Here is a 16,126-nt window from a genome sequence, read left to right on the forward strand (position 1 = left end):
GCAAGTAACATACCGATGACAAAGGGAATAACGTATGTTGTTATGCGGTCTGACCGATAAAGATCTTCGTAGAATATGTGGGAGCCAATATGAGCATCCAGGTTCCGCTATTGGTTATTGACCGGAGAGGTGTCTCGGTCATGTCTACATAGTTCTCGAACCCGTAGGGTCCGCACGCTTAACGTTACGATGACGGTTATATTATGAGTTTATGTGTTTTGATGTACCGAAGGAGTCCGGAGTCCCGGATGAGATCGGGGACATGACGAGGAGTCTCGAAATGGCCGAGACGTAAAGATCGATATATTGGATGACTATATGCGGACTTCGGAAAGGTTCCGAGTGATTCGGGTATTTTTCGGAGTACCGGAGAGTTACGGGAATTCGTATTGAGCCTTAATGGGCCATACGGGAAAGGAGAGAAAGGCCCCAAAGGGTGGCCGCACCCCTGCCCATGGACTAGTCCGAATTGGACTAGGGAGGGGGGCGCCCCCTTCCTTCTTTCTCCTTCTCCCTTCCCTTCTCCTATTCCAACAAGGAAAGGAGGAGTCCTACTCCCGGTGGGAGTAGGACTCCCCCCTTGGCGCGCCCTCCTCCTTGGCCGGCGGCCTCCCCCTTGCTCCTTTATATACGGGGGCAGGGGGGCACCCCATAGACACACAATTGATCATTGATCTATTAGCCGTGTGCGGTGCCCCGCTCCACCATATTACACCTCAATAATATCGTAGCGGTGCTTAGGCGAAGCCCTGCGTCGGTAGAACATCAACATTGTCACCACGCCGTCGTGCTGACGAAACTCTCCCTCAACACTCGGCTAGATCGGAGTTTGAGGGACGTCATCGAGCTGAACGTGTGCTGAACTCGGAGGTGCCGTATGTTCGGTACTTGATCGGTCGGATCGTGAAGACGTACGACTACATCAACCGCGTTGTGTTAACGCTTCCGCTTTCGGTCTACAAGGGTACGTGGACAACACTCTCCCCTCTCGTTGCTATGCATCACCATGATCTTGCGTGTGCGTAGGAATTTTTTTGAAATTACTACGTTCCCCAACACGCTCGTGAGCGGTACTGCCGCCCTACTGCCGCTGCGAAGTACCGCACTATCCGACACGAAAAATGACCCCTCGAGTCGACGCGGTAGGGGCCTGGTACCGTAGCGGTACTACTGCTGAGGACCCACCAGCGGTACTACCGCTGCAGAGCGGTACTGCCGCTTGTGACCCCTAAGCGGTACTACCGCTGGGTACCGCGGTACTACCACTGGGACCATCCTAAGGCCACTTCCACGAAAACAAGTATACTCCACGGGAAACCAAAACTGCCATAACTTCTGCATATGAGCTCCGAATTGAGCAAACTCAAGCTTGTTATAGTAAGAAGAGGCAGGAAAGGTATGCCAACAAAATAGAGGAGTGAAACCTCCAACCGAGAAGAACCGGCATAACCTTCCAACATCGAAAACATCATAGAAGATGCGAGTGAACTCCGCTTTCGATGAACTCGAGCTTGTCATCAAGATGACCATAAGCTCCAAAACTCACAAAGAGAAAAACCAAACAAGAACCAAGAAAGATGATGCAAGGATGCAATGGTTTGAGCTCTCTACAAATTATACGATCAAGCTACTCATCGAGAGCCCCCCTTGATAGTACGGCAATCGATCCTATAACCCGGTCTCCCAACTACCATCATGAGACCGGTAAAATAGAAAACCTATCACGGGCAAACCTTTGCCTTGCACATGGTCCACTTGAGCTAGATGATGACGATCTTGACTCCCTCAAGTTGGACCACCTTTCTTGGTTGCGTTTGCTCGATGAAGACTAGTTGATTGCTCCTCCATACTCCACTATGGGTGAGCCACTCTTCCGCACATCTTCACAAGTCCATTGTCACCACAATGGACGGCAAGCTTCAAGCATTTGATCTCTTCATGATGCTTCACTTGAACTTGCACACCGCAACCTAACCCCACAAAGAACTCTCACGAAGATCATGGGTTAGTACACAAAGCGTAATTGACAATGCTTACCACACCATGGGATCGCTTGATCCCTCTCGGTACATCTTCTACGCTTTGTGAGTTTATCAAGTTGATTCACTCTTGACTTAGTCTTGATCAACCTTGAATCTTTTCAACTCTCTTCATTTGGATGATGTCTTGAAGATATACATGAATGATCACACAATCTTCTTCTCCAAGACATGCTTGCAATAAGCTCAACTCTCACATGACCAATCTTTGGATAATTCCTTAGTAACACCTTGGTCACCACATAAACTCCTTGAAACCAACACATGAACTTCAAGAAATGCCTATGGACAAATCCTTTAAATATAACTCAAGGCAACCATTAGTCCATAGAGATTGTCATCAATTACCAAAACCAAACATGGGGGCACCGCATGTTCTTTCAGCGACGATACGGACAAAAGTCCTGCACAACAAGAGCCGGTGCCGATGGCGCCTGAGGGTGTCATTTTCCTCCTTGGAGGCGCCACCGAGGTGTGTCGGCATCTTCCTCGGGCTTTGTTGGTAGTGTCTCCGGGCGAAAGCCTAGGTCCGGTTGGATCGGCGTGATGACGGCGTCTCCGACGTCGTTCCTCTGTTGGGAGCATCATGTTTTTGAGACACTGCTTGGAGGTTCTATGTGGCGCACCTCCGGTGCTCGCCGCTGTTTTTGGTGAAGCTCCAGGCGCAATGTACGCCATCGCTGATAAGTCCAAGACGAAGCTTTGTCTGGGACCAACCGAGTTCCGCCATCTGCCTGCACTCTGCTTCAAGAGTGGATGGTGCGTTGACAAAGAAAGTCTTAGTTGGAGCTGCTGCTGTCTTCGGAGGATACCGGCGTTGGTCAAGTGACGCGGCGGTGACGCTTAGCCTAGGACAGGCCCTTTTTGCTTTGTAGTCGTGTTGGCTGTGATGGTAGCTCGGCAGCTAATAGGGCTGTCATTTTCTTTTTCTTTGATCTTCGGATCTTCATCATGTTGTTCTTCCGCTGCTTCCTGCTAAATCGAATCAAGCCAGCATTTTGCTGGATCTTTCAAAAAAAAGGGGGGGTCTTCTTCCCCAATGAACCTTATCCTTTGAGCTCGTGTTCTTCCCCCATTGTTGACCTTCTTCGAGCTTGCTAACTCTCAATCCCTCCATGGATTCTTGCTAGTTTTTTGAGGGAAAAGAGAGAGGAGATCTAGATCCACATTTCCACCAATCACTTTCTCCTCTATGTGAGGGGAACCCCTTGGATCTAGATCTTGGAGTTTTTGGTGTTCTCCTTCTTGTTCTTCCTCTCATTTTCCTCCCTAGCATTAGTTGCTTCGGTGGGATTTGAGAGAGAAGGACTTGGGCACTCAGTGTGCCCTTGCCATTGCATTTGGTGCATCGGTTTGAGTTCTCCGCGGTGATACGTGAAAGTTACAAGTTGAGAAGCTTATTACTCTTGGGTGCTTGGTACCCTTGAGCTTGTTCCTCTTGGGTGCTTGGGCGCCCTAGACGGTTGGTGGTGTTCGGAGCTCAATCATTGTGGTGTAAAGCTCTGGACAAGCGTCGGGGTCTCCAATTAGGTTGTGGAGATCGCCCCGGGCAATTTGACGGGTTCCGGTGACCGCCCCCAAGGGTTGCCAAAGTGTACGGGTTCGGTGACCGCCCCCAAGGGTTGCCATTTGTACGGGTTCGGTGACCGCCCCCAAGGGTCCCTTAGTGGAATCACGGCATCTTGCATTGTGCGAGGGCGTGAGGAGATTACGGTGGCCCTAGTGGCTTCTTGGGGAGCATTGTGCCTCCACACCGCTCCAAACGGAGATTAGCATCCGCAAGGGTGTGAACTTCGGGATACATCGTCGTCTCCGCGTGCCTCGGTTATCTCTTACCCGAGCCCTTTACTTATGCACTTTACTTTGTGATAGCCATATTGTTTCTTGTCATATATCTTGCTATCACCTAAATAGTTTTTCTTGCTTAGCATAAGTTGTTGGTGCACATAGGTGAGCCTAGTTGTTGTAGGTTTTGTGCTTGACAAATTAACCGCTAGGTTTATTCCGCATTTGTTCAAGCCTCAGCCGTAATTATTTTAAAGCGCCTATTCACACCCCCCCCCCCCTACGCGACATCCACGATCTTTCAAGGGGCCACTCGAGGAAGACCATGTCCTCCATGCTGATGTTGATCTCTTGGAAGCTTTGGAAGAAGCGCAACACGAGGGTTATCCGAAACACCGCCACTCCTCCAACGGTCATGGTTCGCAACATCAAAGAAGAAATTCGTTTATGGGTGCTCGCGGGTGCTAAACAGTTGGGTTCTGTAATGCCGCGAGAGTGATGACCTTTTTTCTTGCCCTCTGTTGGGCTTTGTTACAAACCTTTTCTCTTAATTAATGAAATGACAACGTATTTTGCCTTGCTTTATGGCACTGCAATACATCAACGTGTGTACGTACGTACGTACTACTCATCATACATATACATAATACATACATAGATGTAGTGAACCCTCTTGTACAAGGCAGCGTGGGGGGACACCGGTGAGACGATCACAGAACGATGCAAGGAGTAGCAGTACAGTAGCAGCAGTATTACTCCAGCACGTGCCCGTGTACTTGCCGATGTATGCATTTCCGTGTCATTCCTCCAACCAGAAGCCAGTCGATCGATCAAGGAACGCGGCCGCGGTTGATCAAACGGAGCATTCATACACGTGCGTCCAGTACGCAGCTGGATCCCCAATTGATTGCCGCATCAAATCGAAACACAGTTGCAAATGTTTCAGGCAGGCCCATGTTCAGCATTTATATTCTCCTGGCTCGTTTGGACAAAACTCACAAAACGATTTCCATTTCAATCATCCTTGCCGTAACCTGAACGGCAATACGCCCGTTGATTGACACGTCACAAACCCTTGCCAGAACGTCCTGTACCTCCCACATATTTTTGCACAGAAAACACAAACACAATCGGATACAGATATATCATATACATAACCGGATACCAACGTTCCAGGCCCGGTCGAGGAGTCATCCGATCAGGACACCAAATAATTCACCGTGTCGGACACATCTTGTCAGTTACTGCTCTCATAGGTTTGATCAGAACCGTTCATCCGCTACGCCCGGCCCCGATCGATCGGACGACACCACCACTTGGGCCGTCACATCATGGAATCCGATCAGAGCTGGGTGCGAGTTGCCACGCACGCACGCCGAGGCCGGCCCGCATATGGAACGTTCCCCACCGCCACTACGTATCGGTCTACACCTTCCACACTTCGGCATACAAAAAGCACGCCACCCCACCCCGGCCTCAACCAACGACCCACGCTTCCCGCGGAGACGACGAGACCCGTCGATCGATCGACCGATCCAGACGACGACGAGTCTTCTCAGCGGGCACACACACAGAGCGCGCGGCGGTTGCCACCATCGAGCAAAGCAAGAAGGAGGCCACCGCCACGCTCGATCGACTCCGTCTCCTCTCCCGGGCTTTTCTCCCCGGGACCCGATCGACCTATTCTTAGGCGCCCCGCCGAAGAAAACCGCGGCGCCCCGGGTTTCGCTCGCAGGGCTATGGCCGCGGCCGCGACGTCGTCCACCACACCCGCGGCAACCACCTCCACCACCACCACCACCACCTGCTGCTCCTCGTCGTCCTCGTCCTCGTCGTCCTCCTGCTCCGCCACCAGCCCCGGCCCGCACCGCAGGCGCTTCAACGACATCGAGCGCGGCGACGACTGCTGCTGCGGGGGCGGCGACCCCTTCCTCGCCCTCGAGGACGGCGAGGGCGCCCACGGCCACGGCGTCCCCTTGCTGGCCGCCGGCGCGGCCTGCGGCGGGAGGGCGTCGCTGTTGGCGCGGAGGAGGCGCGCCGCGTGGCTCGCCTGGATGAGGGCCGCCGTGCTGTGCCTGCTCGGCCTCGTCGCGGTCGTCGGCGTCCTGGGCTCCCAGTCCCAAGGCGGCCGGGGAGGCAGCGGCGCCGCGGCCGGCGCCGACGGCGAGGAGGGCGGCAGGCTCGTGCAGAGGGTGGAGGTGGCCGACGCCGACGTCATGGGGTGGACGGAGGAGAACTTGACGGCACTCACGCGCCGCCCGCCCGATCCTCCGGTACGTACTACGTGCATCTCTCCGTTAATCTCTCGGTCAAGCCCTTGCTTAATTTATTACAACCATCTTTTAGTTAACGGTTTTTCATGCATGCGCTTGCAAGAATAACCACCACGCGCGCGCACGCACTTCACTTGCTTAACCTCCACTGGCGCCAATTTCACTCTTTTTTGCGAATAATTTCAGTATTATTACGTATGTACATGAACCATTATGAACTTGTTTATATATTTTGAAAGTTGGGCGAGTAGAATTGAAGTGGATGATTTCCATGCTGGGGAAGCGGCCGACCGAATATTCCACACTAGAATGGGTAATAACTAACTCTAGAAAGATTACCTGAAAATGGCCGAGTTAGGACGTCATGCATGCGATAGTTGGGCGAGAAAGCCTCGAGGCACGCAGCACCTTCGAGGTGTCATTATCCGATCAAGAGCACTGCCCAATCTGCTTCCTGATCGATCGTAGAGTTCCCGATGGATGTAAGGTGTAAACCCTCGAACTTGATAAGAAGAAAATGGAGGAGACGTGTTGCCGACTGGGTAGGGTACACGGGAGAAAAGACTGGTGACAACGACCAGTATTTTGTTTTAGATTGTATTGTACTTGTAGCTAGCGTGAGCCACTTGAATCGAAGAACTTGGGGCGTATGACCACTGGTCGTGAGTTCCAGAGCCAATGCGATGTAGTACGTGGCAAGTTGCAGAAAATTCTTTTGAATGCGCGCATGTTTTTCTTGTTCTTTGCGGTGTTTCTTTGTCCCTCCCGCGCACATGTGAGATACATCGCTTTTGTTTCCTCCGGTGGCTGCTGGTCCGACGAGGTTGCTTTCCCTTGTAATCGTCGGCTGATAATTTTATAACATACAGAAAAATATTTACTATTTCGTATACAACTTATAGTTCTCTGATGAAGTAATGTCATGGTTTGGTATGAGACCCTCCGTGGCGGCATTTCTAGATGCCTCACTGGTATAGATTTAGTTTATAATTGACTAATTCAGGGAGTCAGTTTTCCATGCAATGACTTTTATTTTCAGAAAATAAATTCAAAGAAATTGCTGAGGTGCTCTCCATTCGACTCCGTTGTCTACAAGTAATGTCCTGGTTTTGAAATATTCATCTTGTCACAACTGAAAGTTCAATGATAGCGAACTACCAGGATCCTACCAACCCTCCAAAAAAGAAGGGTAAAAAATGCTGCACGGGTAGAAAGAAACTAGGGAGTAGGGCCAACGGGCTTCATGATGCATATAGGTTTAGGGCAGGGCCGGCAGACACTTTCCAGACAACAATCTTCTGCCTATGTTCGGCCAAGAAAGCTCTTTCAGGAAAGCCAAGCATTCACTCAGATCATGTGCTGTGCTCACTTTGACCATACTGAAGTTTCCTCTTAAACCTGGGCAGATACCCGAGATATGGATGAAGCCAGACAGTGGGGGTTACAGCCAGTGCATTGTACGCCCAAAGAATCAGCGCAGTAAGTTTCTTGTTCTACCCTTCACCCCATTTTTCTCCCAGCTTCAGCTCCGGCTCCGGCTAATATTCTCGCGCGTTGCAGGGACTGACAATGCGACTGTCGGTTATCTGATTGTCGACGCAAACGGCGGGCTAAACCAGATGAGAATGGGGGTATGTATATGCTTGCGATAACCATCCCTATTTGTCAGTGCCTTTCAGCTAACCTGGAACAATTCTTACAGATCAGTGATATGGTTGCAGTGGCAAAGATCATGAACGCGACACTAGTAATCCCCACTCTGGACCATCAGTCATTCTGGACTGATCCAAGGTCTGTTGTAGTATCATCTTTGCTGCTCGTATCCTGTAGGAAAAACAGATGCACTGAGTGAACTGACAATTTGTCGTTTTGAATACAGTGACTTCAAAGATATATTCGACGTGGATCACTTCAGGGAAACATTGAAGGAGGACATTGTGGTTGTAGATTCCCTACCACCAGCTTATAGGAGGGTGAAGCCCTACGCAAGAGCACCCACATCCTGGTCCAGGGTAAATATGTCCTTACTGATCATATATAGATTGCAGGAACATCACAAGTTCATCGTGTGTTTAAGCGCTCGCTCTGTTTTTGCAGGCTTCCTTTTACAGAGATTTCTCAAAGATACTGAAGAAGTACCAAGTAGTGAGATTTACCCATACGGATTCACGGATTGTCAACAACGGCCTCGCTCCTTCTCTCCAAAGGCTTCGATGCCGTGCAAACTACAAAGCGCTTCAGTACAGGAAAGTGATTGAAGAACTTGGTACTACCCTTGTTGAGAGACTGAAAAGGGGATCGGACCATTACATCGCACTTCACTTAAGGTGATTATTAATAAAACACTTCTTTCTGCCGGTAAAATTATCTGCACTGATCCTTGATTCTTCATTTGCTTCTCCTATGAATTGGACAGATACGAGAAGGACATGCTGGCTTTCACTGGCTGCAACCACAACCTGACACTTCATGAGGCAGACGAGCTGACTGATATGCGACTCAAAGTGAGACACTGGAAGGAGAAGGAGATCAACAGCGAGGAGAAGCGGCTCCAGGGCGGGTGTCCCATGACGCCTCGCGAAGCTGCTGTGTTCCTCAAAGCCATGGGATATCCTTCAAGCACTAAAATTTACATTGTGGCAGGTGAAATTTACGGGGCACACAGCATGGATGCGCTGAAAGCAGAATACCCAAACATTTACACACACTACAGTCTAACCACAGTAGATGAACTAGAGCCGCTCGAGTTGTACCAGAACAGGCTAGCTGCTGTGGACTATATCGTGGCCCTGCAGAGCGATGTCTTTGTGTATACATACGACGGAAATATGGCCAGGGCAGTTCAGGGTCACCGAAGATTCGAAGGTTTCAGAAAAACTATAAACCCCGACAGGTAAGTTCTTGGAAATTGCAGGTAGAATTTATTTATTTTGATGTTAAAATTCTTGGTCATAACTTATTTCTTGTTTGCAGGCTGAAGTTTGTAGAGCTCATTGACAAACTCGACGACGGTTCCATGCCCTGGAATGAATTCCAAAGTGAAGTGAGGAAGCATCATGAGGATAGACTTGGAGGTCCATATGACAGATTACCTGGTGAGAGTCCAAGACAGGAGGAATACTTCTACTCAAACCCTATCCCGGGATGCCTGTGCAAAAAGGTGCAGAGAGTAAAGTGAAGCAGGTTTATCTCAAAGGGAAATGGTTCGGTCTTCAGAGACGCTGCTGCTGGCTTGGTAGCAGGTGTAACACGGATGGAGATGACACTTCCTCCACATGACAGGGGTGGCCGAATAGAGAGGATCCTTAGTTAACTGACAGAGACCAGCCATTTTGATTTTGATTCTTTCCTAGGCTGACTACACATGTAGTTGAGGGCATGGGGCCAAGAAGTGCATTGCTGAGAGGAAACTTTTTCCGATGGAAAGATGGAACGAGCGCAGAGATGTCGAAGTACTTGAAGGATCATACCGGCAATTATATAGGAACAGCTAAAGTGAAAACACGTTAGGTCGAGGTCATACACTCTCCTCGTGCTCGTGATGCTTCCAATTCGTTGTAGCTAGCAGTGACATTGAACACTGGGTGGGTTAGTAAGAATAATGTATCATGCTATGTTTTCCAGCTGTAGAAATCTGCTACCAGTGTAGACTGACAATTGTCAAAATACTTCTTAGTCTAGTTCAGAGCAATAAATTTTTTGTAAATTTTATATAGGATGTCACCTGACTGTAGCTGCTAGTAAATTCCATAAAAAATATTTAAAAAAATGTCCGCAAATGTGTGCTCCTTTATACAGTCGATGATATGGGCAGATATTATCTCCTTCTTGAGGGTCTTAGAAATTACAGAGAAAGGCATAAAAAATGTTGGAGGCAGACTAATTGAACCATAAACTTTCGACGCGATCAGCCGCCCTGAATACCTGGTTCTATCCCCAAATCGATGTGATAATCTGGATTGCGGAGGGGATCTGGTCGCGACCGTCAACGAGGCGAACATAAAGCAAGGACGGGGAAGAGATAGACCTGAAGCTGTCGCCGTGCTCGCCAGCATCATCCGCCACCATCCGCCGTGCAGCCGAAACCGCGTCGGCGTTGACCGAGCTGACTGGTTGCAGCCCCACGGGCCGCCGGCGTGACGCTTGGAGAGCATTTTATTCCTGGATAAATCCAAATCCGTATTACCCCCTTAACTTGTCCTGTAATTCAGATTACACCCCAAATTTCAGTTTGTTCTAAAGTAACACACCTGCGCACGCAACCCAACCCCTGAAATTTGCAAAACTATCAGAAACACTTCCTCCCACTTATAAAGCCACACCATCTGATGTGTCTTGTTTATTTTATTTTTTGCAGGGTCGTGTTTAATTTCTGTGCAAACAGATCTAACGGTGTAATAAAAAATCATGAGGTAGCCGACCCCATAACTTACACATAGAATTGCCACTAATGGAGGTGATCGTCTCAAAAAGCAAATCAAAAAAAATCAGACGAAACAAAGCAAAAGGGCAAACAATGCACACAAAATGCATGGCTAGACGACCCCAGCTTGTCGCCTAAGGAACGAGAGTAGCAGTTAGAAGTGACAGCAGAAGACAACCAAAAGAGAACTCGCGTCGCCTTCAAGAAACCAAGTCCCCATGAACTATCGCCAAAGAGAACCCTCTGCTCTCTCACTTCGGATCGTGGACCGTTGATCTTGCCGGTGCAGTTTGGATTAGTTAAGCATACGTCAAGGATACGTGTAAAGGATATAGGACAAACATCAATGCCGAAGAAGCTTTGTGTCATAATTCAAGCATGCTCGAAAGAACACTGCCACGACGCAGTCGTGACTTGAGCACTCCAATGACCCCTCGAGAGGGTAACGACAAACGGTGTCACCCCTTGAGTCTAAAGAACATGGGGTTTAACCCGACAAACTGGCAAGGACCGGGGGCGGGGGGCACCCATGCCAACTTCCAACATCACCCTTACTCTACTTTTCTTTAGCCTTTCCAAATCCTCTTCATCTCCGCGGACGGAGATGTGCAGAGTGGGCCAGTATGTGTGGCAAATCCACGTTTTGCTATACCATAAGGCGACGACGGTGCACTTCACATGGTTTTAGGTGTCCCCATTCGGACATCCTATACTCTGCGTGCTTGTGTCGTCTGATGAGGTGTCTCTCCACTTCAACGCACTGTTCAAGAGCAACTTTCACAATGACCGCACAGACAGTGGAACTCATCAGCGGGGCCATCCCTAAGACTAGTGAGCTGTTGAGGTCGATCATCTCCTATGAGCCTGTCTTTGCCACAATCGGCTCCATGCCATGACCTATGCGCTGGAAGGTGGAGCAACAAAGGCTTCAAGACCACAATAAATACCCGCCAAAACTTTTCTTGGGTGCGAATGTCATATTCAAAGAGTTGGAGCTGAGGGAGGGATCATGAGTAGACAGTGAGCCATGGTGAAGGGAAGACTTGTGTGTCATGCCTTTTTCTAAGACAAGTCGCACATTATGCTAGCAAAGGGGGGAGCTTCGCACAAAGAAAAACGGATGAGAACATGTCAACTGATGGAGGGGAGAGAGAGAAACGGATATGACCTTGTTGACATGACGACACCTAAGCGAAAACCCTCAAACTAGTCATTTTGGATGAGACGGTGCTTTAAATTATTCTTCAATCTTTGAGATGTTCGAGGGTTGTAATCTAAGCACGAGGACAAATTCGGGGGGCAATACATAGGGCCATTTGATTCTTGCATGTGGTGGCCCTGCCAACCATGGGCAAGCCAAAAAGTTGGTGCAAGATTCAGCCACCAATGTCTCGCCAATATTTTGGCTACGGATCCAACCGGAACAACTCATGAATAGTGGAGCTTATCCAAACACACACCATGGCTCTGGTCAGTGCAATTATTTTTGGTCGAGCAGGGCTCCAATTCAAAGACACCAATATACTCTCATTTTCTTTAGCAAACACACAGCAAACTGAGGCGACTTGTTTCTTTTTCTGTTTTTTGAGATATGAGGCGGCTTGTGGTGTCCGCCAGAGCTATGTATCGACTATTACGAGGCACAACTCCGACTCGCCTCTAGCGCGGGGGCTACTAGGCCGGCCCAGTGATAGAACTGCAGACGTGTGTTTTCTCTATGTGGTTTCTTATTGGGGTTTTCACTGTTTGCAACGGTTTTCTTAGGATTTTTTCTTCGTTTCTTCTTTGGTTTTCCTTGGTTTCTATTTTTTATTTTTAACACATATTTAAATATTTTGTACACATCGTACATTTTTCTATACACCAGAAACATTTTTCAAATACATCATTAACATTTTTTCAAATATATGTTTTGATATCTCTTTTTTCATACAAATTGTACATTTTTAGCATACATATAAACATTTTTATACATATTTCAAATACATGATAAATATTTTTTTAAATACATATTTTTTAATACATGTTAACAATTTTTAAATGACGTTGAAACATAGTTTTGAACCATGTATAGTTGAAGATCATGACCTGCTTGGGTTTGGTTGCAGATTCTTGTGTTGCAGGGATCTTGTCGCATGGTTTAGAGATGATGACGCTGAACTGCAAAGATCTTCGTGTTTTATTGATTGTTTTAGGGTACGCTCAATTTTTCTGACACTCTCTCTCTCTCTCTCTGCGCGCGCGTGTGTGTGTGTTAGGGTGTGCGTATACAAGTCAAGGACCTTGTATTATTTTGTGATTTGAATACAATCATACTTTCTCATTCAAAAATTATGCAAAAAAGTTTTAAATGTCAAAATCATATTTTAGAAATGTACGGACATTTTTTTAAATGCAACATACATTTTCTGAATGGTCTGAGACATTTATTTTGAATTACATACACATTTTTTACATTGTGCAATATTTAAAAAAAATGACATGTGCATTCTTTTGACGTGCGTCAACGTTTTTAAAATGCTATCAACGCTAACCAAAAGTTACACCGTGTTAACATTTTATATATTTGTGTTCAACAGTTTTGAAAATTCCACGTACATTATTTTTTTATAAATATATGAATTTATAATATTCTTGAAAATATAAAAGTAAAAATAAAATAAAAAACGAATGGGAAAATATGAGCGTCGGCCGGACCAATTTAGGGTGTCCTTGGGGCGAAGGCATCATTCATCTGGCATAAGGCTAGTCATAGTGGGGTAACTTAGACTAATAACATGCATATGTTACTAGCCTATGTTACTACCTCCATAGTGGGTAGTAACATGGTTGTGGTATCATGCAAGCCTTCATTTATTTAGGTGTAAACTCATCTTGTCTCGGGTTGCGCTATGTTCTGGTAACATATTATGTTACCCCAAACTTCTCTTTCCTCGTTAATTACTTGCCACATAAGCAAATTTGTCTTGATATGCATTATGTTACTAGTTAAGTTACTCCCACTAGACTATCCTAAAGCGAGACTGCGGTTCGGTGCGGCTATGTGCTGCCCGTAGCGGTTCCCAATGCAGAGTCAATTGCAGGGAGCCGTTGCCCAGTAACCACAAGGGGCACGTCATGCTGATGTCACCTATGTTTGTTCTTCACATTTTTGTTTACGTCTTTCATTTTTTTATATTTTTTTATTTTAAAATAATCTGAATATACCTATTACTAAAAACACTTTATAAAACATTTGCAAAAATGGTGTTCATGCCTTTGAAAATGCTAAACGCGTATAGGAAAATGCTAATCATGTGTACGGAAAATTTATGTGCCATCTAAAAACTTAACACATTTTTAAAAAATGTACGTGGCATTTAAAATGCTGATACAATGTAAAACAATGTTTGCGTAATTCACAAGAAAGTTTAGTACATTCAAAAAAAGTTCACAAGTTTGGAAAATGTGTTTTCACATTTTCGGAAAAAGTGTATACAATGTTAACAAATGCATGCATATTGGAAAAAAATTGTACCATTAACAAAATGTATGCGACATTTGAAAGAAAAATTCAAGCGACTCAAAAAATGTTTGTGACATTTTAAAACATGTTTATAAAATATAAAACAATGTTCTTGTTGGTAAATAAATATCTCATCAGAAAATTGACATGACATTTTGAAGGAGTATAGTCGCGTGTGTACAAGACATGTCCATGAAATTTTTAAAAATGTTGATACTATGTAATAAAATGTTTGTGTAGTTTAAAACAATGTTTATTGCCATTAAGAAACTGTAGAACGTGTATTTGCAAAATGTTACCATGTATTTAGGAAAGTGGTCAAAACTTGTATTTTTTTAAAATGTACGTCATATATTTAAAAAGGTGGTGAAAATATGTATTTTAAACAAATGTACGTCATGTATTTGAAAAATGACCTAAGTGTACCCAAAAAACATTTTATGTGTGCGCTGAAAACGTGTATTGTATACTAAGAAAAAGTGGACGTGTTAAAAAAGAAATCCAACTAAAACCAACAAAAAACAAAAGCAAATAAAAATAAAAATCAAACAACATGAAAAAACCCAAGAATGAAACAAACGAAAATCAAAGTATAAGAAAGAAAGAAAAACTAAAGAATACAAGTGAAAAATCCAAGAAAAATAAAACAACAAAGTAAAAAATGAAAGCTGGACAAAAACAGAGAAAAATGAAATAAAAGAAAAATGAAAAAAATAACACCGGGCCAGATGCTGGCCATGCAAGCTTAGAGCATCTCCGGCCGTTCGCCCCCCTAGGGTCTAGAAAAAGCGCCGCTTGGGGACGAAGGGGCGATATTTTCGCCGTGGGGGCGATCGGGTTCCCAGTCTTCCCCCAGACGCCCTTTTTGTAAACATTTTTTAAAAACATTCGGCCAAAATTCGGCAAACATATAGTCAAAAAAATCAGCAAACACGACATAGATTCGGCAAACACGGCATAAATTTGGCAAACACGACATAGATTAGGCGTTCCACAGTTTTTTTACATATAGAAAACATAAAATCTACTAAAAAACAAACGGCCGCGTCTATAGGTCGAAGAACTTGCTGAACACGGCGTAGCCGCCATCGTCGTCCTCCTCCTTCTCCTTCTTCACACGGTCGTCCCTACTAGACCCCTGCCCGGGGTCGCCCTGGCGGACTGGTTTGGCCGGTGGTGGTGCGTCATCGTCGTCGCTGTCCTCGAGCACGATGACGCCTCCCTCGTCGCAGCCACGGCGGCGCGCGGCGATCTCCTCCAGGGCGCGGCGCTGGCGCTCCATCTCCAGTCGTGCCCAATCTTCCCGCACCCACTTCATGGCGGTCTCGTCGTCGAGCGTGTCCTTGTGCTCGCTCTTCACGGCGGCGAGCCCCGGCTCCGTCTTCGGCTTGACGAGGCGGGGAGGAGCCGAGGAGGAAGCACGGCCACCCTCGTTGATGATGAGGGCGGCGCTGCGGGTGCGCCGGCCGAGCGGCGTTTCCACGGGATCGGGCTTGACGCTGACGAGCGTCGGCGACCTAGAGAAGTGGGAGGAGGAGGAGGAAGACCCGCCCATCATTCGTCGCGGTAGCCATGGGCCGACACTTCGACGGGGGGCCAGGGCCACCGGGTACTGGAGCGGCGGATCGTTGCCGCCCTCGAGGTAGTCGAGGACGGCGTGCAGCATGCGGCAGGGGGCGCCCCACCACAGGTGGCGACCGTCGCTGTTGTTGCGTCCCCTGACCACCGGCTCGTTGTTGATGGAGGCGAGCCGCTTCGTCTGCCAGCGTTCTAAGTACGCCGCCGACGCCTCGTGGTTGCCGGCGTCGTACTCCGGGAGGGCCCGCTCCTCCTCCGACAAGGAAGCCCGCACACGCTCGATCTCGGCGTGGAAGTAGCCGGGGAGTTCGACGTCGGGCAGAGGGGGGACTGGGACGCCCCTGATACGTCTCCAACGTATCTATAATTTTTTATTGTCCCATGCTATTATATTATCTGTTTTGGATGTTTTATATGCATTAATATGCTATTTCATATTATTTTTGGGACTAACTTATTAACCTATAGCCCAGTGCCAGTTTCAGTTTTTTCCTTCTTTTTGAGTTTCGCAGAAAAGGAATAC

The 16,126-nt window shown here is 47.1% G+C and overlaps 1 protein-coding gene and 1 long non-coding RNA gene across 3 annotated transcripts; one reads left to right on the plus strand and one right to left on the minus strand.

The window, feature by feature from the left end:
• The first annotated feature begins 5,264 nt into the window (after positions 1 to 5,264).
• Positions 5,265 to 9,808, plus strand: LOC109745904 (O-fucosyltransferase 19). Of its 2 annotated transcripts, XM_020305016.3 has the most exons (8): positions 5,267 to 6,097; positions 7,504 to 7,576; positions 7,658 to 7,728; positions 7,800 to 7,888; positions 7,977 to 8,109; positions 8,195 to 8,424; positions 8,514 to 8,990; positions 9,071 to 9,808. In XM_020305016.3, exons 1-8 carry the CDS (start codon positions 5,564 to 5,566, stop codon positions 9,273 to 9,275), a joined length of 1,812 nt encoding a protein of 603 aa, XP_020160605.1. In that variant the 5' UTR covers positions 5,267 to 5,563; the 3' UTR covers positions 9,276 to 9,808. The 2 variants fall into 2 exon arrangements, with proteins under 2 accessions (XP_040243520.1, XP_020160605.1); XM_040387586.2 differs by having other exon boundaries at positions 5,265 to 6,097; positions 7,504 to 7,728.
• On the minus strand, positions 7,145 to 10,227 carry LOC141022481 (uncharacterized). Its single transcript, XR_012183757.1, has 2 exons — positions 10,125 to 10,227; positions 7,145 to 7,921 (listed from the first exon to the last, which is right to left on the minus strand). It is a non-coding gene; the product is annotated as an uncharacterized lncRNA (long non-coding RNA).
• Between the last annotated feature and the right edge of the window lie 5,899 nt (positions 10,228 to 16,126).

The sequence above is a fragment of the Aegilops tauschii genome, chromosome 1 (assembly GCF_002575655.3).
Source record: "Aegilops tauschii subsp. strangulata cultivar AL8/78 chromosome 1, Aet v6.0, whole genome shotgun sequence".
Lineage (NCBI taxonomy): Eukaryota > Viridiplantae > Streptophyta > Magnoliopsida > Poales > Poaceae > Aegilops > Aegilops tauschii.

What these genes read in the sequence shown, in the direction of transcription:
- LOC109745904 (XM_040387586.2), top strand. Translation starts at nt 5,564, where the DNA reads ATGGCCGCGGCCGCGACGTCGTCCACCACACCCGCGGCAACCACCTCC. An exon ending in TACATCGCACTTCACTTAAG is followed by an intron (nt 8,425 to 8,513) that starts GTGATTATTAAT and finishes TGAATTGGACAG; the next exon opens with ATACGAGAAGGACATGCTGG. An exon ending in AAAACTATAAACCCCGACAG is followed by an intron (nt 8,991 to 9,070) that starts GTAAGTTCTTGG and finishes TCTTGTTTGCAG; the next exon opens with GCTGAAGTTTGTAGAGCTCA.